This window comes from Staurois parvus, unplaced genomic scaffold (genome assembly GCF_062004578.1).
Source record: "Staurois parvus isolate SC_StPar_1 unplaced genomic scaffold, SC_StPar_1.0 ptg000327l, whole genome shotgun sequence".
Lineage (NCBI taxonomy): Eukaryota > Metazoa > Chordata > Amphibia > Anura > Ranidae > Staurois > Staurois parvus.
In genome coordinates, this window is record NW_028318123.1 from 3,937,706 (window position 1) to 3,962,935 (window position 25,230).

At 41.9% G+C, this 25,230-nt stretch overlaps 1 protein-coding gene across 3 annotated transcripts in view; it reads left to right on the plus strand.

The window, feature by feature from the left end:
• The first annotated feature begins 17,558 nt into the window (after positions 1 to 17,558).
• ADGRG2 (adhesion G protein-coupled receptor G2) overlaps positions 17,559 to 25,230 on the plus strand; it is a 196,242-nt gene continuing 188,570 nt past the window's right edge. For all 3 annotated transcript variants that reach the window (XM_089683890.1, XM_089683892.1, XM_089683893.1), the window contains exon 1: positions 17,559 to 17,837. In XM_089683890.1, coding sequence (XP_089540016.1) covers positions 17,824 to 17,837 — 14 coding nt within the window. In that variant the 5' untranslated portion in view covers positions 17,559 to 17,823. The remainder of the gene's footprint in view (positions 17,838 to 25,230) is intronic.

A 25,230-nucleotide genomic window follows, 5' to 3' on the forward strand; every position in this document is an offset into this window, starting at 1 on the left:
ATCACCACACACTTCACTCATTTGGGCAGTCACGGGGCCAAAACCAGAGTGTGGAGCCACAGTGTGGCTGTGGAGGCAGCAGCAATGGGAGGCCATACAGCACCCTATGACAAAATGGAACCCACCAGCAGTGTGAGGAGACCTGAAAGTGGCACATGGCAGAGTGTGGCGATGGAGACAGCAGCAATGGGAGGCCGTACAGGGACCCATGACACACTCTGGACCTGGCAGCAGCATGAGGAGGCGGTACAGGGGCCCATGGCAGAGTGGCGAAGCGTAAGCAGCTTAAATTGAAGGCCATACAGAGGCCTATGTTAAAAAGTCCCCCCAGCAGCAGTGTGGGGAGACGACTATCAAGAGTCCAATGGCAGAGTGGTGGAGCAGAAGCAGCTTCAATTGAAGAAGAAGAGGATGAGGATGAAGAAAAAGATGAGGATGAAGAAGAAGAAGAAGATGAGGATGAAGAAGAAGAAGAGGATGAGGATGAGGAAGAAGAAGAAGAAGAAGAGGATGAGGATGAGGATGAGGAAGAAGAAGAAGAAGAGGATGAGGATGAAGAAGAAGAAGAAGAAGATGAGGATGAAGAAGAAGAAGAGGATGAAGAAGAAGAGGATGAGGATGAAGAAGAAGAAGAAGAGGATGAGGGTGAGGATGAAGAAGAAGAAGAAGAAGAGGATGAGGATGAAGAAGAAGAAGAGGATGAGGATGAGGATGAAGAAGAAGAAGAAGAAGAAGAGGATGAGGAAGAAGAAGAAGAAGCAGAAGAAGAAGAAGATGAGGATGAAGAAGAAGAGGATGAGGATGAAGAAGAAGAAGAAGAGGATGAGGATGAAGAAGAAGAAGAAGAGGGTGAGGATGAGGATGATGAAGAAGAAGAAGAGGATGAGGAAGAAGAAGAAGAAGAAGAAGAGGATGATGAGGATGAAGAAGAAGAAGAAGAAGAGGATGAAGAAGAAGAAGAAGAGGATGAGGATGAAGAAGAAGAAGATGAGGATGAAGAAGAAGAAGAAGAAGAAGAAGAGGATGAGGATGAGGAAGAAGAAGAAGAGGATGAGGATGAAGAAGAAGAAGAGGATGAGGATGAAGAAGAAGAAGAAAAAGATGAGGATGAAGAAGAAGAAGATGAGGATGAAGAAGAAGAAGAAGAGGATGAGGATGAGGATGAAGAAGAAGAAGAGGATGAGGATGAAGAAGAAGAAGAGGATGAGGATGAGGAAGAAGAAGAAGAAGAAGAAGAAGAAGAAGAAGAGGATGAGGATGAAGAAGAAGAAGAGGATGAGGATGAAGAAGAGGAAGAAGAAGAAGAAGAAGAAGAAGAGGATGAGGATGAGGATGAAGAAGAGGATGAGGAAGAGGAAGAAGAAGAAGAAGAAGAAGAAGAAGAAGAAGAAGAAGAAGAAGAAGAGGATGAAGAAGAAGAAGAAGAAGAAGAAGAAGAAGAAGAGGATGAGGATGAAGAAGAGGATGAGGATGAAGAAGAAGAAGAAGAGGATGATGGTGAGGAAGAAGAAGAAGAAGAAGAAGAAGAGGATGAGGATGATGAAGAAGAAGAAGAGGAGGATGAGGATGAAGAAGAAGAAGAAGAAGAGGATGAGGATGAAGAAGAAGAGGATGAGGATGAAGAAGAGGATGAGGATGAAGAAGAAGAAGAAGAAGAAGAGGAAGAGGATGAGGATGAAGAAGAAGAAGAAGAAGAAGAGGATGAGGATGATGAAGAAGAAGAGGATGAGGATGAAGAAGAAGAAGAAGTAGGATGAAAATAAGAAGAATTCCAGTACAGCAAAAAGTGTATCTGCAGAGAGCTCCGCTATTTCTGACAGTTCTCTGACAGTTCCTTCACATTTACAGCGGTTGAAACATTGTATCTATTTGTTTCCGAATAAAAACATCTGTATCCTAAATGGAAACAAATAGATACAATGTTTCAACCGCTGTAAATATGAAGGAACTGTCAGAGAACTGTCAGAAACATTGTATCTATTTGTTTCCGAATAAAAACATCTGTATCCTAAATGGAAACAAATAGATACAATGTTTCAACCGCTGTAAATATGAAGGAACTGTCAGAGAACTGTCAGAAATAGCTCTCTGCAGGGACACTTTTTGCCGGCTGTAGAAGGGATGAAAATCGGCCGATCGGGGAAAATTCGATTCGTGCATCCGAAGTTTGCTAATTTTCGGATTCGGCGCGAATCGAATTTTTCCTAATATTCGAAACGAATTCCACTTCGCCAAGTTCGATTTGCTCATCTCTAATGGAAACACACTGGCTTTCATCAAGTTATATAACCCCACTGCCTTTCATCTAGCTATGGAATCCCATTGCTTCTTCCAGCCATGGAAACCCACTGCGTTTCATCCAGCCATGGAAACCCACTGCCTTTCATCCAGCCATGGAAACCCACTGCCTTTCGTCCAGCCATGGAAACCCACTGCCTTTTGTCCAGCCATGGAAGCCCACTTCCTTTCATCCAGCCATGGAAGCCCACTTCCTTTCATCCAGCCATGGAAGCCCACTTCCTTTCATCCAGCCATGGAAGCCCACTACCTTTCATCCAGCCAAGAAACCCATTTTATTTCATCCAGCCAAGAAACCCATTTCATTTCAACCAGCCATGGAAATCACACTACCTTTCAACCAGCCGTGGAAATCCCACTACTTTTCAACCAACCATGGAAATCCCACTACCTTTCAACCAGCGATGGAAACCAGCTACCTGTCATCCAGCCATGGAAACCAATTACTTTTCATCCAGGCAAAGCATTTGACTGCTTTTCATCTGGACAAAGACACCCATTGCTTTTTATGCAGCTATGGAAATCTATTGCTTTTAAATTCCCTCTCCTACTTATCATGGCTGAAAGTAAAATGTTTTACAGGTGAAAGTTAAAAACCCATTCAAAGTTAACCTGTCACATGTAAAGCTACAGGTATACTATTCAATATGGCAAAAGGCAAAAAAGCAGAGGATAGTCTCCCACAGCAACCAGTTGTCATTCATATTCAGCGATCTGACTACTGAAAACCTTTAGATTCCACAATCAACATGTCATTCCATGGAGATTGGATTTAAAGAATAGTATGGCCAAAGCTTTTTTGACTTTCCTTATCTTGTGGGTCACTGGAACGCACTTATTTTTGCTCTTCTGTGACCAAGAATCAGCAAACAGCGGGTTAAAAGTTGCTGTTGGCTGATGTTGCAGAGCTGTTGCAGGCTTTGGAAGGATTCTGACCATATTGTTGGGATCCACCCAGACGCCTAATTGGTAGTTGACTCTCTGAGAGCCAGAGCTGGCCCTCTCCCCAGCCTGATGCTAAAGTGAGTGCTGGAGGTAAAGAGCAGATAGCAGTGACTGACAATCACTATTCTGTGTTATAAGAAGACCAAGAACTGAGTGCTGAGCAGTCATGTGATCACTCATTTCTTGGGCTGGCACATCTACAAGATCAGTCTGGAGGTGATTATGTGTGTGTTTTTTATTTACAAGTCCACACTTTTCCTTTAAGATGTCGACGCTACCTATGTGGATATGGTGAGGTATATTCCTATCACTCATTAGAACTAAACAGGTGGCTTGAATAAGCTACAATTGCCTTCACCATTGCAGAACAAGTCCAGTTGAACTTCAGCAACTAATATTAAACATACCATGACTTGGGTAAATGAGCACCTCCACAAACATAAAGTAACAACATTTGAACTAAGTTCTGTATTGCATTATATTTAATTGATTAATGTAGGTACTTACCACCTCAGTTAAAACACCTTAGATATCTCATTTGTGAGGCAAGTCAGAGGTTTTCTTGGGGGGGGGGCAGATTCCCTTAAAATCAAATGTATGAAGCATCACAGGAAGCTAAGGAAAATTGTAGGCTGGCCATTCCAAACCCATTCCTATATCTTCTGTCAACATTTAATTGGATGGAATGAGGATGTGAGTGTTGATTCAATTAAGAAAATATTATCTACAGTATTCCTAGGTAAAAAAATTGAGATTGTTTAGAAGCGGGTGTATTTAGACTAGCTAGGCAGTTTCCCACTTAACTATGATAGATAAGGATCTATAAAGGGTATTCTGATCATACCCAATTTTTTCTGAATTTTAACTACCCAAAGTTATTAAAGTTGCAGGAGTTTAATCATTGGTCAGAACAAGGCTTTGTGTAGATTCTGCAATTATATCATGGTCAACTTTTAAAAGACTTTCAGACATTGCGGGAGGAATTTGGTCTGCCTCCTAAAGCTTCTTACAATATTTGCAGCTCAAGCACCCTATCCACACACAGTCTAGATTGACACCCTGGGTTTAAAATATGCCTACAATTCCTCATTAAAGTTTAGTAGCATTGTTTATAATGTATCGCTACAAAAAAAGTAAAAAAAAAGTCAAAATCAAATTCTTTGAGATGCAGGTCATATTGGCAAATGGACAACGACCGCCTTAATGATGAGGAGTGGTCCAAGGTTCTTAACCACTTGCCTACCGAGCACTTTTACCCCCTTCCTGCCCAGGCCAATTTTCAGCTTTCAGCACTGTTGCACTTTGAATGACAATTGCTCAGTCATGGAACATTGTACCGATATGAAATTTTTATAATTTTGTTCACACAAATAGAACTTTCTTTTGGTGGTATTCGTCACTGGGGGTTTTATTTTTTGCACTGTAAATGAAAATCAGCAAAAAAATTTAAAAAAAAGTTTTCTTTGTTTTTATTATAAAGTTTAGCAAACAGGTCATTTTTCTCCTTCACTGATGTGCATTGATGAGGCTGCACTGATAGGCAGCACTGATGAGGTGGCACTAATAGGTAGCACTGATGAGGTGGCGTTGATGAGGCAGCACTGTTGGGCATTGATGAGGAGGCACTGATGATGCACTGATATGTAGCAATGATGGCACTGACTGGCAGCACTGACTGATAGCACCGACTGGAGGCACTGCTGGGTGGCACTGCTGGGCGGCATTCCTGGACACTGCTGGGCGACACTGCAATCATGTCTCCTGACTGCATTCAGGAGTATACACAGGTGCCAGTGACTGTCAGCTCTGCTTACAGCCCAGGATCTGTGCTAATCAGAGGAAAGCTGGTAGGAAGGGGTTAATGTTAATAATCCTAGGAATCCTGCAGCCTAAAGTGACAATGTGGACCAGGAAACATTCTCGTGTAAAACTCTGTAAACAGCAATTCACAAGCTAGGTGCTGTGAATACAGCAGGACAATAATCAGCTGTCAGCAGACTTACCTAGATAAGTACAGCATTACTGAAGTGATGCCGATCTATGTCATAAATCACGGGTGCAGAGTTCTCGATCTTGTAAAGGTAGAGACCAGCAGAGAGAGCCAATTTTGAGTAGTTGTTACCTTTTTGGATCAGTTCTCTCAACAGTAATGCTTAGAAACCTAAATATGGAAAAACACAGAATCCCTGGGTTTCATTTACTTATTGGAGAAGTACTGCCAAACCTCTTTTGGCTATACTTCTGTGGATCACAGGAGTGCAGATCGTTCTGCACTCCTGTGACTTGTTTTCAGCTGACAGTGGGCTTTAAAGTTAGGATCCACCCCAGAGTCTGGAGCAGCACCTGGCTCAGCTTCTCAGCGATCCGCTGAGAGCCTGAGCCAGCTGCTCCCTCCCCCTCCACAGCCCAGCACTCCAGTGAGCACTAGGGGGCAGAGCAGACAGCGGTGACTGACAGTCCCACTCTCTGCTCAGAGCGGCTGTGAGAACTCATTGATCATGTGAGATCTCACACTGAGTTTGCGGGGCACAAATGCAGCATTGGATTGATGCTGATTTGTCTGATAGGCGGCACTGACTGGCACTGATATGTGGCACTGACTGGCATTGATAGGTGGCACTGACTGCCACTGATAGGTGGCACTGAAAGGCAGCTCACATGGGCACTGATATTTGGCATTGATGTGCACTGGTAGGCACTGATATGGGGCATTGATGTGGCACTGATGGGCACTGGCAGGTGGCATTGATGGACACTGACAGGTGGCACTGCTGGGGCTACACTGAACATCAGGGCACACTGATCATCAGTGCCCTGATGATCAGTGTACATGTCCCTTCCAAGGAATGCCAATTACCGGCTCTCCTCTCCACTCAAGCTGTCAGATTGACAGGTCATGAGGCGAGAAATGCTGATAACTGGCATTTCCTTATTTACATACGATCAGCTGTGATTGGACACAGCTGATCACATGACTGAGCCGATGTCTTCTGCTCTTTCCATTGATCGGTGATCCGCTGTGTCCTAGGGACACAGCGCACCACCAATTGCCACACTGCGCGCACCCAGAGCCACGCACGCGCAGTTAGAGTGGGAGGACATCATATGACGTCCTCCTAGAGTGAGAGAACCGCCTTGCGCCTGTCATTTCCTTATATGGCGGGCGGGAAGCGGTTAAAGTATAATTAAAGGGAAAGGTTTTTTTTCTAGTTTTGGACAGAGTGTAGATGGGTTAGAACACCTGTCAGGTTTTTGTTTGCTGTACGTGTTCCCATTTGGGAGATTCACCCTCTATATTTGTCTTGTTTACCATTATGATTGAAAGTGAAAGTAAAAGGACATCACACATTTTGGGTTATTCCCAGAAAAGTAATAGAGGGGATATCTTCGAATGGGGACACTGGTTCTGGTGACCTGGGGGTCCCAAGGTATTCCTTTAATTTGTAGGGATTACCTCTCATTTCCTGTTTTGGCTGTGTGACAGGAATTGAAGGTAAATCTCCCAAATGGGACACAAATGGAGAAAAAAATTGACAGGGGTTATAACCCTTGATTACTCCATTGGACGTTTTCCCGTCTATTACTTTTCTGGGGACAACCCAAAACTTGGGATTTTCTTTAATTTCACTTTCAATGATAATGATAAATAGAGAGGGTGAATCTCCCTAATGGGAGCAATGTATTTATTCTTCGTTTAAGAGCTGTGTCAAGCTTTGGACTTGTGTTGATGGCATCAGTCTCATACATTTCTGAGATGATTAAAGTGGTTGTAAAGGCTGAAGGTTTTTATTACCTTCATAAATTCTATGCATGAAGGTAAAACATCTTCTGTGTGCAGAAGCTCCCGCAGCCCCCTCAATACTTACCTGGGCCTCATCGTGAACCAGTGATTTGAATGACAGCCTCGGCTGTCCTGGGTCTCTATCTCCTCATTGGCTGAGACAGCAAGTAGGAGCCATTGGCTCCCACTGCTGTCAATCATAGCCAGTCAGCCAATGAGGAGAGAGAGGCGGTGGGGCCAAGCCATGGCTCCATGTGTGAATGGACACACAGCGCAGTGGGTGTCCTCATAGCAAGTTGATTGCTGTGGGGGCACCCGACAGACAGGAGAAGCCAGGAGAGCCTGCGGGGACCCGAGAAGAGGAGAATCCAGGCTGCTCTGTGAAAAACCACTGCACACAGTAGGTAAGTATAGATACGTTTGTTATTTTACAAAAGAAAAAAATTAACCTTTAGCATTGCTTTAGGAATTCAATTCACCAACTGGTCCTTTTGATCTGCAGTTGACCTGTTTCAGGTGGGTTTTGCATTCCCCTAGACTTTTATGAGAATGCAAAACCCATCTGATGAAAAAGCCCATCAACAAAGGCATTATCTCAGCTTGAATTGCCCAGGTTTGTGACTAATTTGCCATTATTGCTTTTAAAAATATTGGCTGCCCAGTGGTGACACTAAGGCATTGCTGAGAAAATGGCCTGTAACAAGCATAACAGTTAGGAAATCTGTCTTTTTTCTGCTCTGGGAGAAGTAAATATTGAGGCCAGGGAACTGGCATCTCCAGAAATAGGCCAGTATTGGTAGCCTCTACAGTTCTCTCCCGTATTCATCAACAGTGGACTATATTCTGCTGTGTGTTTTATTGTACTAAAACCACAAATCTGAACCGCTAAAGTAGCCAGTTCCAGTTCCAGTTTGTTGTATGGTAAACCTAGCACACAGTAACCATTCCCAAAGTAAACACCTCTCTCTCTCTTTGTATTCGTATCAATTTCCAACTGCCGCTACTGTGAATCATTACATACAAGAACGTGTTGTGGCTTTTCTCTGTAAATAAGGCGGCACTACTTATACCAGGGTACAGAGAGCAATAGAAATGGAGGTGGCATGTCTGTGCTCACCCACATTGAAGAAAAATAATATATATTTGAAATACTACAATTTTGCCATACTCAATATATATATTAAAAAAATATATATATTGCATGTTTTAATGCGTTTTTTATATATTACAAAATATATGAAAAATATTTTTTAAAATACATATTCTTTAAATATATTCTTCAGATTTTTTTTAACATATATTTTTACATATATTTGTAAATGCATTCCAAAAAGATTTGTATTTTTAAAGTCATACAGTATATTTGAAATTTATGTTTAAAAATATTTTTCATATATTTTGTATATTTTGTAATAAAAACTCTTTTCAACATACAGTGTGTGTGTGTGTATATATATATATATATTGAAATATCATTTGAAATTTATTGAATTTGGCCAAGATTGTAGTATTTCAATATGTCAATATATGTCAATATATTTTGGAAGAATATTTGAAAAATATATTTCAAATATATTTTTCTTCCATATGGGCAAAGCCAAATAGCTTACATATATGTAACACATGAGGCATTAAAGGGAAGTTACCACATGTGACCATGGAAAATTCTGAATTAACCCTTATACAACCCCTATACAGCCCTACAAATTTATAAAAAGCACTTGCATAAAAAAAGGGATTATTGGTTATTTTATATATATTGCAATACATGTTCAAGCTGGCCAACTGTGCCAATATGTTCCCTATTTGGCCAGTCTACTTTGCAAAATGGCAAATACTTACTTGTGGCATGCTTTAGGGCTTGTTTCATCCCTGGATAAACGACACTCACCGCTAGAGCCCAAAGAAAACAAATGTTTTCGATGTGCCCCATTTGCACTGCAATATAGGCATGAGGTGCAGTGCAGTGAACTGTAGTAAAATGCAGACATGTAGCATTTTACCGCAGCATACAGGTAAGTACTGCGTGTCACCGCACAGCAAGTAAAGTTAAAAAAAAAAAGTAAACAGCGTGATGCGCTAAAACACTCCTCACACCTCTCCCTCACAGTGGCTTACTGCAGCCAAAAACCCATTCTCTAAAATTAAGTGTTTAGTGTGTAGCCAGTGTGAAAAAGCCCTTTCACTTTTTCACCTTTCACTGCCAGAGCTATTTTTGTATTTTTGCACATATGTTAAAGTGCAAATTTTAGGCATGAAGATTTTTTAAACCCTCCCTGTCATAATATAGGTGCTCTGCCTGAAGGGATTAGCCTTTTAGTTTGATGTGCCGCCATTTTGTTCTTTGATTAGCCTAAGTTCTGCCATCTTAGAATGAGTATCCATCTTAAACTTGTGTCAGTATTTTAAAAGGATTAATTATTGTTTTAAACTGTACTTTTGTCAGGAGTTTAAAGTTCCTCTTTTTCTACCTGCTCTAACTTCCCTTATTTCTAGTAGCCAGCATCCAGGTGATAGTCTGCGGTTGAATATATCCTGTCGCAAGATTATAAATAATTATAGCCAATGTTAAATAGGGAAATTGTCTACTTTCTGTCCTGAACAAAAGTTCATAATTGACGCATTTAATAATAATTAACATATATGCCAAATGATTGGGCATGACTGACGTATGTAACATTTTGATTGGCTTATGCATATCGGATAATTGATTGGTTTCTATATTTCTATGCATTGTTTGAAGTTTCATATATAAGTTTAAACACGGAAGAATAAATTTAGTTCATTCTGAGATACCACCTTGTGTCTGCGTCTATTTCCTGTGTCTCGGAGTGAACTCCAGATCTGAAGGGCAGTCACTGATCAAGCCAGGGACAGACGGGGGTCATTGTATCTGGAAAGGAACGTTGAGCCAATTCCTTTCACTGCCAACCCCAATTATTAATTTCTTCCTAGATCCCATACTTAATTATTTGTGCCCAAATGAAGTAAATCCTTAATTAATCCCTTACGTTCTTGTGCCAAATGTTCCCAACTTCAATCAATGCATTTCCCCCCAGTCATCCTGCCAAATGTTCCCAAATTCAATCAGTGTATTTCCTCCACTGTCATCCTGCTTTATGTTCCCAAATTCAATTAATGCCTTTCCTCCCCTGCAATAATGCATTCCAACCCAAACTTCGTTAGACAATTTCCTCTCTGTCGTTTGTGTATTCTAGCCCAAACTTCTTTAACAATTTCCTCTCTGTGTGTGTGTATTCTAGCCCAACTTCGTTAGCCACTTCGACCCTTTCAGGATGACCGGTCCCCTGCTGTCTCTCATTCTGCCTCAGCTCTTTGAAGCTGAGCCTCATTGCCAAGCAACAAGGCACACTGCAGACGGCCCACCCCTGGTTGCCAGGGCGACCGGGAAGCGTTCTACACCAGTTTAAGGGGCCGGTGCTGGATTCTCCCCGTTCATCCTCTTCTGCTGCACAGCCATCAAGGGAGCCCAGCTGCGACGGGACCCTCGTGGCTAAACTCTGCCTGAGACCCCAGCCAAGGGGGAGACCGCACGCTAGCCCTGCCTGAGACCCCAGCTAGAGGGGAGACCGCATGCCAGCTCTGCCTGAGAACCCAGCCAAGGGGGAGACCGCACGCTAGCCCTGCCTGAGACCCCAGCTAGAGGGGAGACCGCACGCTAGCCCTGCCTGAGACCCCAGCCAGAAGGGAGACCGCACGCCAGCCCTGCCTGAGAACCCAGCCAAGGGGGAGACCGCACACTAGCCCTGCCTGAGACCCAAGCCACAGGGGAGACCACACGCCAGCCCTGCCTAAATCCCCAGCCAGAGGGGAGACTGCACGCCAGCCCTGCCTGAGACTTCAGCCAGAGGGGAGACCGCACGCCAGCCCTGCCTGAGACCCAGTCAAGGGAGAGACCACAAGCGTACTCCGGACTCTGGCAGGTACCTGTGTCATACTATCTTGTCCCCTGGGAGACCGGGCACCCTGTCGGATCCGTGAGTACATGCTTCCCCTGTTTTGCCTGAACTGTTCTTGAACTGTTCCTCTGCCTCACTGTTGGATTACAAACTGTCTGCAGAGACCTTACCTTGCCCTTGGGGCTGGACTACAAGTGTTTTGGCCCTCTCCTTACTATTCCCCTACTGGCGAGGTCACCCTCCCTGCAATCCCTCCATTGAGTGACTGTCATTTTGTCTCAATAAAGCTTTGTGTGTTTGCCATCCACTTTATGTGTTCTGTCCTGCCTACCCTCCGTCACACTTCCATTTGTGAAAGCAAAATGTAAGCAGGTTTTCTCCATTAGGGCCCTTTCACAAGAACTTTCCGTTCAGGTCTGCCTGATCGGAAGCTCCATGTGGGTCTCTGAACAGGCTGATGTAAATGGACTTGTGTCTGTTTATGCCCGCCTACCTCCAAGTCCATCCAGGTCCAGAAAAATAAAATGTAAAAGCATTGCATACTTTTCCAATTTTCCAGACCTAAATGTGATGAATCAGAGGTAGCCTGATGTAAACAGCCGCCCACTGAGCTATTACGGGTCCGCCTTTGGGAAAACAATTAACGGGAACGAAAAAAAACTGACATCTGTCCCATTGCGCTCTAAGGAAGCCCAAATCTTGGGCTCAATGCATATAGGTGAAAGGAGCTGAGCCCTAGACATTTTGAATTGATGACCATCCGGGAGAGCGGGGTGGTGAGCCATGTAACAAAATATACATTATATGCTGGCTTGTTTCTTCCATTATGTAACTGTTTTTAACCACTTGCCCTCCTGAGAATTTACCCCCCTTCCTGCCTAGGCAATTTTTTGCGTTACGGCGATGCGTTATTTTAACTGACAATTTGCGCGGTCATGCAACGCTGCACCCAAATGAAATTTACATCCTTTTTTTCCCATAAATTGAGCTTTCTTTCGATGATATTTGATTGCCTGTGCGTTTTTAATATTTTGCACCTAAAAAAAAGAATTTTGAGAAAAAAACAATATTTTTTACTTTTTGCTATTAAACATGTCCAGTAAAAAAATTTAAAAAATCAAATTTCCTCATAAATTTAGGCCAAAATGTATTCTGCTACATGTCTTTGTTAAAAAAAAAATCCCAATACTTGAAAATTAATTGGTTTATGTCAGGGGTCTTAAAACTATGGCCCTCCAGGTGTTGAGGAACTGCAATTCCCATGAGGCCTTGCAAGACTCTGACAGCCACAGGCAAGACTCCCAGAGGCAGAGGCATGATGGGACTTTAGTACTTCAAAAGCTGGAGGGCCACAGTTTGGACACTCCTGGTTTACATGAAAGTTATAGCATTTAAAATGGCAGTATAGATACTGGAATTTTTAATTTTATTTTGTACCAGTAATGGTGGCGATCAGCGACTTATAGTTGGCATGCGACGGACATTCTGACACTGGGGGTAGCTGACTTGGTGTCACTGACATCCCCAGTGACACCAGTACAGTGATCAGTGTTAAAAAAAAGCACTGACACTGTACTAATGGCACTGGGCAGGAAGGGGTTAACATGAGAGGTGATCAAAGGGTTAACTGTGTGCAGGGAGTGTTTTACTATGGGGCGGTGTCTGTGTGCTTCACTGTAATCACACTGCTTTGGAGCAGTGTGCCCGGGCTGACAGGGAGGAGAACTGTTAGTAAACAAAACAGTCCTCCTCCCCATCAGAAATACTCGGTAATCACCGGGCACATAAAACTTTCACAGGACATACAGACAATAATAAGGCAAGTAGGTGGATGCCACCATAAGAGACCACGAACCAGGTTCAATCCAGTTATATATAAAATCAATATCAAACCACAAAAACAGCATTGTGTAATACACTGGGTCGAGAGTCAATACAATCAGGCCAGCCTGCTAAACATAAGCAAACACTAACAGCATCCAAAACAGAGAAAAGGGACTTCAAGCCATTGAGCGAGCAAGGAGTCATATTCACTAGAGCAGGTAAAGCGAAACCAATGGATCCATCTCTGGTGAAACTGATCCTCCTCACCTCGAACCTCCGCCATAGTGTTTTCCATTGAGTGTATGTCCTCAACCAGTAGTATTTTTTTAAATCTGGCACGACAATAACAACAGACTATAGTATCAAAGTATCACAAACAAGAACTACTTGAATATGTTGCACTTGTTGGTACCAACAATGAAAATGTTGCATGGGTTTCCTGAGTTTGGTGCTTCTGACTACATACACACCACCAGAAATGTGTCACAAATGCCCTACTGATTCACTCCCATGGACTGGTAAAGTGGTGTGACGGCATGTTAGCAGTGGAATTCTAAATAAACCCTTTCATGTACTGCAACATTTACAAACCAAGGAGTTGATTTACTAAAGGCAAATAGACTATGCACTTTTAGTAAATCAACCCCCAAGAGTCTGTGTTGTGTAGCATCCTCCTAGTTTGGTGCTAGCTAGGATAGATAAATGTAGTTCTTTGGCTTCTCTGTAATCAGTGGAGCAGCATGTGAATGCATTGAGCTGCCCTGAGTTTCACAGGCTGTAGGATTGACTGTTTCCCCCTGACTTCTTGATGGTTTTGGAAAGTAGTTGGCTGGGAGAGTCAAATCGATAGCCTAAATATTTATGTGGTTCTAGTCAATCCTTGGGGGGGTAAGGTGCCCAGTAGATGGCTGGGAGAGTAAATAAATAGTTTGATGCTTAGAACACATGGGTTCTTGTCCAGGAGGAGTTCCCAGCCTCAAGGGCTGCTGCCGTTCTGGGTAGTCCAGCTGTGCTTTTTCATCTGCTCATCGAGGTCCCAGCTGTGTTAGCTGGGAGGCCTTTTCTGATGAATTTTGCTGGAGATGATCAAGGGATCACTTTCTGAGGATCTAGTTTGAGGAGTTCACAGAAGACATGTCTGGCTGATGTTGGAAGGAGGCAACCAACTATCCCAGGACATTTGTGAGTACAGAGCGGTGTGAGGGATCTCAGTGACTGTGTGCTGCTACTATCCCTCATGCATCAGTGGACTGAGCTATGAAGCTTTGAGAAAGAGACAAGTTTGACCAAGTCACTTCTTTGCCCAACATTAGTGTCCCACAGTTACCCTGCACCCATCCATATTCAGGTTTTAATAAAGCACCAGAAAACCCCTAGACCTAGTACTGAGCCAGAAGACTGCGACTGTGTGCCTGGCTGTGGATACATTAGATTGGGAAAGAACTTTGGGACCATTCGACAGGCCCATTAGGGAGTGAGCGATACAGTTATGCAAAAGCTTGCAATATGTAAAGTAGTATAGCTGTGTGCAGAGGGTTAGTTCAGAATTCCCAGGGTACAGAGAAATTATTGATTATGGTCCATGATACTTGTTTTATTTTTACTAAGGGCTCATTTACATATGTGGCCTGGGGGGATCAAAAACAATCCACTGCAGAGTGCTTTTCAAAGGGACAGCAAGGTCTTTCTCCAGTGAAAACCCTAAGGCTAGGGTCACATGTCTGCATTTTCTGCTGTGTTTTGAAGAAACACACCACCGTCCATTTAACATGATTTCCTATGGGACACGTTCACATCTTCGCGTTTTCACCTGGTTCCTTTTTTGGAAAGGGTCAGGGACTTTTTTTAACTCAAAAAGTTGCGTTTTGGGTTCTATAGACTTCCATAGAGATGCTGCAGAAAAGCTTGTAGTGCATTTTTGCTGCGTTTTAATCTGCCTAGCAATGAGAAAAAAAATTTAAAACAAACCGCAAAACGCGGCAAAAACGCACTGCAGAGATGGATCAAATGCAAACTGCATAGATGTGAACCTAACCATAAAGTGCAATTTTCAGGACAAGTTTTCTGGAGTTCCCTTCTTCTCGGTCCAAGCAGTAATAAACCCCAATACAAAAATGTATTGACTTGCAACTTACCAATTGTTAGATGTGGTGACTGCATTAGTTTTCTTTTTTAGGCTTTCTTCCTTTATTTTTAGTCTTTTTCCTTTACCAAATGACCCAGCCAGTAAGTCTGCTATTTTTCAGCTTCCTTTAACAGACCAAGCTGTCCAGCAGAAGTGCCAGTTTAGAGAGTTGAAGCAGATTATTGGAGGTTACCACACATGTTACAATCTGATTGTACAATCTTCTTTTAAATCTACCAACAAATATACAGTGCAAGGGCCTGCTTGAAAATTAGATTAGGTAGGTCCTTATTTTACAAAGTATTGGTAAGTCTAAAGAAGGATTGTACAAAGATGGTCAGGTCAGATTGTAATGTGTATGGTGACCCTATCTCTGGTAGGGGTGCTTACAATGATCAGTTTTAATTCATTTATGTAAAACCTTTATTCCAAAAGGAAAAAAGTGTTGCTGTAAGGCTGTTTACACTTGCAGTTAGAGGGAATGGTAAAAGCAATCAGTTGAGCTGTGTTTTTACTGTTACCCCCCCCCCCCCCCACACACACACACACACACACGCACACACGCACACACGCACACACACACACACATACAAACTGTTCCTTCTTAAGCTGCAAAGGGAGTTGAGGGGGTGTACACATCATGCTCTAGTGAAAATTATCCCTCCAGTCACGTTTGGTGGGCAATACCAACCCATTCAATTGAATACGGCCATGCTGTGACACGGTGGTGAAGCTTTTATGGCGATAAATCAGGTGTTGAGGAGGGAACATAAATGCCTCTAAAAAGTGATCTGCCACATACTGCTCTTCAGAGGTTGCAGCTCTTGTTAAACAAGCCCCAGCCACTTAAAAAAGTGTTAGCTGGAGTTTAGCTTTTAATCATTCATCCAGATCATGTGAATCTGCCAGTGTATCTTAGCCCGTTCACACGTGAGCATTTTTCACAACATCTGACAGTGCAGAATCTCATTCTTTTCAATTGCCCTGTTCACACTTGTATGATGTGCATGCTAAAAAGTACATGAGCTTTTTTTTTTTTTAGTTTTTTTTTTAGTGTATTTAGCTGTTTTTGGCCCCATAGATTTTAATTTAAATGCCTGTAAACACAGTTTCATATGTTTTTGCATGCGTTGTCACACCTGAATAATCCTTCTGTGAAACTACTCTCTTTCTATGCCGAGTCAAGAAAACAAAACCTGAAGTTTGATACACTTGCAAAAACACTTGTAAAATGCCTGAAAAAAACCTTTAAAATTGTCAGGAATGCACTCTGCTTATGCTGTGTTCAGGTATAAATGCAGGCTCAGACTCTCTCCCCAGACTGGCAATGATCTTGTCCAAAGGTGTCTCCATTGTGCCTCCATCCAGTGTGGAGACACCCCTAAGGCTGAATTTACACTGACTTGCAGTAAAATGCAGGGAAAAACAGATGTACATTTCCATCCATTTTACATGCGTTTTACCGTGAGTTGACTTGCACTGATGTGCGTTTTGACATGCAACAATGCACGTTTTAGCTTGAGTTAAAAAGCTATACGTTTTTTCTGTGATGTCACATCCTGTTTCTGTTTGTGGGTTAGCGACAACATTAATGACAAAGCAGATTTTTTTTCTTTACTTGCGGTGCGCTGCGTTGACATACGTTTTGCACGCGCTTGCATGCATTGCTTTACAATGCTTACATGTTGCATATTCATGCAATGCAGATCAAAGCAGTGTTGTAGTGTGATGTAAGCTCCAAGGAGCAGGGCGTTCCTATCTCTCTTGTATTATTATACAGGATTTATATAGCGCCAACAGTTTGCTCAGCGCTTTACAATATAACAGGAGACAATACAGCAACAATACAGTTCAATACAGGGGCGGACTGACCATTTGGAAACTCGGGCACTGCCCGAGGGCCCGGTGTCAGTAGGGGGCCCCATGAGATACCCCTGGTACCTTTTTCATAGGCTTTTTTTGAGTTTGGGCATGGACACAGGGGCCCCATGATCCCCTATTGCCCGGGGGCCCCATGAGTTGTCAGTCCGCCCCTGGTTCAATACAAGAGGGTTAGGAGGGCCCTGCTCCTTGGAGCTTACAATCTTGAAGATTGAATTATATTGTTGCTGTATTGTCTCCCTTTATATTGTAAAGCGCTGAGCAAACTGTTGGTGCTATATAAATCCTGTATAATAATAATAATAACAGGACACGGGAGAACAATTGTTTTTTATTTGTCTGTGAATTGAGCATTTTACAAGTGTGCTAAAACGCACTAATGTGAATTAGCCCTAAGACAGGAGATGTGTTACTGGCCAGATCACCAGGTGAATATACAGGGTAAAAAAAAAATAAAAAAAGAATACGAATACAACCACCACATCTAAGAACTAGTATGCTGCAATTTGTTACATTTTTGTTTTTGGGTTTAATACACTTTTAAGCAGGGTGCGGAGAGGAAGAATGCTAGCAAGTGGAACTATATCAGGTTTCCCAATTCCGATAGGACCTAGGTTATTGGAGCCACCTTTCCCGGGGTTTGGAGGGAGTATAGGACAGGGAAGGTGCCCTCTGCTGCAATCTCAGATGGTGTCAGCTCTCTGTAGTACTAAGAGTGGAGAGGCGGCTGTAGTATTCGGCACACCCTGCACCTCCCCTCACTGCTCCTCCAGCTGCTGGACTGAGAAGCTGTTCAGAAGGGAACTCTGCACAGGAACGCCATCCACACACTACACCACAGCTAGGGAAGCCGCATTACAAAGTCGCACTGGGACAATCACACACTGTATAGGACACATTCCCACTTCTACAAATATCATAGCTTTAAAAGGTTTGGTATTAATACTAGTAATAACAACACACACTGGAGATAAAACTGCATTGTGTCATTTAGAAGACGACCCAGCCAGCGCTTCGAAGAAATGGATTGATTTATACCAGCGTGAGACATGTCATCTGTCAGGTTAGTTCTTAATGTGGCTTTGTTTACTTTGTTTAGGATCCAAATTCTGACATTTGAGAAAGTGTAACCAATTAGTATCATAATAGTAATAATAATTACTGCACTTTTTACAACTTTCTATTATTATTATTACAGGTACTTATATATTTTGTTGATAGGGTGTGAGGTGGTAGGGGTTGGCTCATAGGGGTATTTATCATCGGGGTAGGATAGACCCAGTGGACACTTTTCCATCTTTGATGTCCCACCTGGAGGGTCCCCTTGTCTCCGGGGGGGTGCCCTCTGTGATGTTGGATTGTATGTTGTATCTCCAATGTCATTTTATGTGATGGTTGTACAATAAAATTTATCTTGAGGTTAGCCTATTAGCTGTGCAGCAGCCTATATTCTTTTTTCTTTGCTTTTCGATAGTTGGTTAGGTGGCACCCACCAGATACTTTGGTCATCTATATGCTCAGGGATTTATGTGGACTCTACAGCTTTCCTGTTTTCCCTCCTCCCTCCCCCTTTTTTATTTTATTTTATATAGCGCCGTCAATTTTTACGCAGCACTTTATTATTATTATTATACAGGATTTATATAGTGCCAACAGTTAGCTCAGCGCTTTACAATATAACAAGAGACAATACAGCAGCAATACAGTTCAATACAAGAGAGATAGGCGAACCCTGCTCCTTGGAGCTTACAATCTAGGAGTTTACATATGTATTGTACATTCACATCAGTCCCTAACCATCAAGGGGCATACAATCTAAGGTCCCCAACTTACATTCATACATACACATACTAGGGCCAATTTACACAGGATCCAATTAACCTACTAGCATGTCTTTGGAGTGTGGGAGGAAACCGGAGTACCCGGAGGAAACCCACACAGGCACAAGGAGAACATGCAAACTCCAGGCAGGTGGTGCTGTGGTTGGGATTCGAACCGATGAATCTAGTACTGCCAGTACTTATATTTTTTTATTATTATTATAATACAGGATTTATATAAAGCCAACAGTTTACAAAATAAAGGCAGACAAACATATATGTGAGAAGTTATGTGGTTTCGGACTGGTTCGCACTATCCCCATTAAGCCGCTTTGATCTGCTACGGTTCTTGTTCTCTGCTCACACCACAAAGCTGCCTTGAGCTGGGTTGCGATGTGCTGCGGTGCATAGACTTGAACAAAGTGTCATTTTGTGACATTTCAAAAAAAGTTAGTATTAAGTACTAACGGTTTTGTTTTGTTTTTTAAATGAATGACTTCATAGCAATCTGTTCCCCATTTCCCAGTGTATGATTTACTAAATGTGCAGGTACAGACATTTGCATTTCTAACTGCACACTGCTGCCAGCTCCGTGTTGTACAGCACTGCTTCCCTGAACTTCCAGAAAGGAGAGTGTGTGCCTAGGTATCTCATATGTACTGTAGAGCTGGGACAGCTCAGGGAGTGTGCCAGAGTGACATGTTTTGGGTCTGTGTGTCTTGAGTTGATACACCCAGTGACAGATTTTGTCGGGCTTTTCACTGCGAATGAAAGTTTGGTAAATCCAGCATTTTGAGTTGTAACCAGAACAGGAAAAGAGGGGAAATTTTCCAATGGGGACACTTGTTCCTGTAAGAGGGAATTTCTCTCCCATTGATGACATATATGACCTGTAAGGGTTGATTTACTAAAACTGGAGAGTGTAAAGTCTGGTGCAGCTATGCATGGTAGCCAATCAGCTTCTAACTTCAGCTTGTTCAATTAAGCTTTGACAAAAACACCTGGAAGCTGATTGGTTTCTATGAAGAGCTGCACCAGATTTTGCACTCTTCAGTTTAGTAAAACAATCCCTATAGGTCATATATGTTCTCAGTCTACAGTAAAGGAAGTAAAGGAAAATCTCCCTAATGGGACACAGGTAGCAAAATACTCACTGTTTATTTAAACCTTTTGATTATTTTTTAATAGGTATTCTATTAGATATTAATTATTTGATGATTGTGGTATGTTATTTTATCACTCAGGGTCTTTAATTATCCCTAACACTTATCATCTTCCTGATCTTAAAATGATTCTAAAGGCTTTTTGTTTTTTAATAACAAACATGTCTATACTTACCTGCTGTGAGCAGTGATTTTGCACAGAGCAGCCCAGATCTTCCTCTTCTCGGGTCCCCCACCAGCGCTCATGGCCCCTCCCTCCTGTTGGGTGCCCCCACAGCAAGCCACTGCCACAGCTCAGCCCCGCCCCACCTCCTCTCTTTTCTCATTGGTTGACTGGCTGTGATTGACAGCAGTGGGAGTCAATGGCTCCCGATTCTGTCTCAGCCAAAAAGGAGAGGGAGTTCCGGAATAGCAGAGACTCCAGTGCACATCATTGGATCGAGAGGGGGCTTAGGTTAGTATTAGGGGGGACTGGGGGGAATGCTACATAGAGAATGTTTTTTATCTTCACGCATAGAATGCAAGAAGGTAAAAAACCTTCAGCCTTTAGAACCACTTTAAAGATCAAAAATTAAATAATACTGTAGCTGCTGACATTTAGTAAAAGGACACTTACCTGTCCAGGGATTCAGTGCCATCCTCACCCAGGCCAGTTTTTCACCGGTTATTGGTTCCCCGACGCCAGTATGTTTACTGTGTGAAGCCGGCTGTGATTCCAGCCAGCTTCCCACTGGGCATGCTTGAGCCACATTTTGCTTTGTGAATGACACAGCAGCCTCCTGGGACCTGTGGTAATGTGTCCCAGAAGGGGGGGGAGAAGAACTTCTGGTGGAATCGCTGTGATGATCTGACCAGAACTGGGTGTGGGTACATGTCAAAACCAGGTACCCATTCCACCCAGCCCCTCAAAGAAAGTGCCAAAAATAGAAGAGGGTGGGAGGAAGATATAAATCGAACACTCTCCTTTAGGGGGAAGTTCCACTTTATCACCTGAAACCAAAATGTTTGTTAGTTTTTTATAAGGTAGGAAAAGTTTAATAACTTTGTCAGGTTTTTTTCTACTGTCTTTGCTCCTGCTAGTTTAATCCTGAAAATGAAACACTTCACCCAACTTACATTAATAGTCGTTGACCGAAAAATTAACTTAAACCTAAAAGTTTGTAAATTGGAAAAAAAAAACTTAGATATCCACCTAGGTGAATGCAGCATTGGTCCGATACTATATCTGTCCCCGGCTACCTCTAAGACCGAGAACTGAGTGATCAAAGACCGCTGATTGCTCAGTTCACAGGTTTCAGTGAGCAGAGAGCCGTAATTGTCAGTCTCCGGCTCTCTGCTCTGCCCCTCCAGCACTCACTGAAGTCAGCTGCCAGTCAGGATGTGGTGGATTCTGACCATAAAGATGGGATCTCTTTAGAGTCTGGACCAACTTAGTGACATTAGCTGACTTTATTGTCGGCTGATTACGGGCCACAGGAGTGCAGAACTAAATGCACTCCTGTGACCTACAGGAGAAGTAAAGCCAAAAAACTTTTAAGCACCCAACTCAATTCTCCAAAATTAGCCAATAAAGCAGAACTAAATCCATTGTTTTAACTGTTTCCAAAAAAAAATTACATGCAAGGCCATGAATGATAACTGTCGCTGTTGCTCAACCGAATTGTCATACCATCAAATGGATGGTGTCAAAAATGGATTGTGTCATGTGCAGCACCGTGGCAACTGCAGATCAAGACAAGGCTAAGATGGCAACTTCCTTGGCTGTAAAGGATAGGAGGGTGTATTTCAACTTTAACGCTTATCTCCTCTACATAGCTTTTAAAACGAAGGTTTACGTCACACCAGCAATCCCATCACTGTTTCCGACTCCCCAGTGACAACATTGTTAGGGAACCAGTGAGAATACTCGCCGGCCGAAGTGTCATTATGACGCTGTTCCTTTGCTGCCAAGAGAACTTCTGCACCATTTAGGCAAGCGGAGTGACACCATAGGAGCAGGTGAGTTATTTCCTTACAGTCTTGCTGCCAGTGACAAGATCACTAGTGTAACATGGCCCCAAGACTTGAAAAGGACACCTACACTAATTCTGAAAATGGTCACTTTTGTTTGTTACCCTAACACCTATTTCTAGCGTTAACCTTTAACCTAACCTTTAAAATGAACTCCTTATCCAGTGACCCTAAGTCTACCTGTGCTTACCTCTTTATCAACCCCCCCAAAAATGTATGTATTAGTAAGTATGTACTCTCAGATCAATACTTACCTTGCTGGAATGAGACCTTAGTGCCAGCTTGTATCATTCTTGTAAATCCATGGTGCCAATTTGTTTGACACCAAAATAAGCGTACCCCTAAAACTATAGGGCTATGTAAAACCAGTGGTATGGTTGCCCTGTGGCCATACTGCTGCTTAAAAAAAAAAAAAAGGAAGATACAATGCACATTTATATAGTCCGAAATGTGCTTTACAAATGTTTGTTGCACTCAGCCAGCTTCAGGACTCTGGAACAGGTGAAGAGCAACAAAACAGAATGCCGATTCTGTTAAAAAGAAAAAAAAAACAGACAAACAGGAGGACAGCCTGGTTATTGCACCTGCCAAAGTCACATGACTTTCAGTCCTCCAATCATGGAGATCCCTGCACCCCACTGAGCAGAGAGAACTTTGTGGGCCAGCTATCCATTGTGGTCCGATTGTTGTAAATGAGAAGACCTGAGGTGTGCATAGCGCAGTGGTGCATTATGAAGAGCAGACAATGAGCTCCTAAGTGTACTGCAGAAAAACTGCTCTTTCTACTATTTTGCTAAGCTTGTAGGCATTTAATAGGTAACTCAACTTGTATGCAGTTTTATGGCTTAGTTGATATTTTAAGGCAATGAAACAGTCTGACTTAATAAATTCATTACTCATAATACATATATTTTTACAGTTCGTTCTTTCCATTTAATGAAAAATGTTCCGATTTGCCACTTTGGGAACTGTTGAAAAAAAAGTAATGCTGTGTCTGTGAATGCTCCAGAGATAATTGTAGGAGGCTGTAGATTGACCCCTAAGGCATCCTTCAAAACTTGAACATGTGTCAAAGGGCACAAGGGATACTTTAAAAGTCTGTACAAACGTCATACTTGGTAATAGGTAATATACATATGCCCTGGGGTTGATTTACTAAAGAAGTAGAGAAGTTTTCTATTGCTGGCCATGGATGGGTAGAATTTTGAATGAAAATTCTTGGGAAAAGAAGGTTTGTCCATTTTTCTGATCATTAGTGGGTCAAATTGAAGTTTGTTTTTGAACAGATCTGTCATAAGGCCAGCTTCCTACCTATGAGCTGTGCTAATGCACTAACGTGCATTTTACCAGACGGTAATATACCATGTGGTGTGTTACCATTCACTCTGAATGGCACCCCATTGCACAAGTGCAGTAAATGCTAATGCTAACCCCATGTGTTGTGTATTGCTACTTTATGGTGTGCTGGTCGCCTGTTCATAATGACGTAATGCAACGCATATTCACACACATACAATAAAAATAATATCCAACTGGATATCTTTCAGCTATGCTAGGCTGTTACTTCATAGGGAAAACTATGATAAGTCACTCCAAAATTAGATCCCATACAGCCAGATGATTTTTGAATCAAGCTTTAGAGCTGCAGATGAATAACAATTTAAGGTAAAATACATAAATTGAAAAGTACATACAGTAAATATGAAAAAAAAACTTCATGTTTAAGTGGCATTTGTTAATTTTGCCATTTTGCCATTTGCTCTTTGGCAAATATTAAAGTATTTATTATATATTAAATATATATATAAAAATATATACTGTATATAAAAATTAGGCAGTGGGTTGTATACGCCTGCTATACAGAATTGTTTTTATATTTTAACTTTATTGCTCTTTGTCAAGTTACCGTAGTTCTTTTAAAGTCAAGAGCTATTACTTCAAATAACTTGCTAAACCAGGAAAAGAAATTTGTAATTTGTATGAGTCACTATTTCTGTTTTCCTTCCTCTTCACATTGATCTGAATGGAGGTGTAAATCTAATTTTATCCTTTGTAATTACACCTTTGGGGTGTTGGTGGGAATTGAATTTGCAGCTTGTCTGCGAATTTCAGGTAATTTACCAACCAATTAACTGTAATAACAATCATGTCTGTTCCATTGTGTGTTTTGGTGATACGATGTCAGCATGTCAATTCAATTTGTCTATGATTGAAAAAAATATGATTCAGAAAAAAATTGCATTAAATAGGATTTTGTACAATTCCCAAAACCGATATAGACAACAGCAAATCCAGTCTACAAGACTTGATTTTAGTCCAATTCCTACTAAATCACCAGAAACTGGGGCCATGGGTGGCAAGGGCACCGCCTGGTTTGACAAAGATCAAATTAAAAATTGACTGAGCTGGGTAGAAAATTATCCTTGAAGAAGGACTGTATCCTATCAGATTCAGTCACCTTTAGGGTATTCAGGCAGCCACAGATGTTGCTGCTACTGAACACAGTAGATGGTAGTAGAGTTTTCCATCTACGCTGTTTAGCGTAGATGAGGAACTGATTAATTTTCTCTGTGAATAAAAGAAAATGAAATCTGTACGACTAGCTTAAGGCTAGGACTACACAGGCAATTTTAATAGCTCAGTCATGCTACTGATATATCTGAGCTCAATCACCTTATTTGTATCACATTACCTTTAATAACTGCTACTTCAAAGAGATTTTCTTAGCAGAAACTATTAGTGATTTATTTCCAGCCCTCTCCTTCACAGGCTTGAATAGGTGAAGAAGAGTAATGGCTCAACAATTGCTCATTTAGGAGATTAATGGGCTTTTTTTGTATTTTAAAGTATACTCTGTGAAATCTATTCCATGAGACTAATTTTCTAGATTTGTTTCAGTCTCTAAGATTAGAAAATGGCCCACATACACCTAGCCAACTTGGTCAAGGCTGGGTCATCTGATGATCTGCGCCTTCACTTCCTATACAATACTAACACATTTTTGGGATCTCACTTAATGTACAATGTGGAAGCTTCACAATAAATGTGTGCATATTTGACAAAGTGCCTGGACTCATTTTGGCATCAGGAGGCAAAGTTTCCAAAGCTCATCCCAATATCCAGTGCGATGGCTGCCAATGTATTTACTTTCCAACTAAGTTTACCAGTTATGATTATTAAATAATTGTACTTCTTATATAAGGAGAATCTACCATTTACAAAACAATGCGACACACGGAGGCTGACTTTCTAAGGAAGATAAGAAAGTTCACACATTATATTGTGTGAATATTAACTTCAACTAGTCAATGATGTAAAAAAAGCAAATTCCCATTTACTTCTTTCCACTGCACAACTGGATAATTAAAGTGATTATCCACACAATTCCTGGTCTGAACATTCTCAATTTCTTTAGTAAATCAGCCTCATTTTATCTAACAGGGTCACTAAATCTGATACTTTA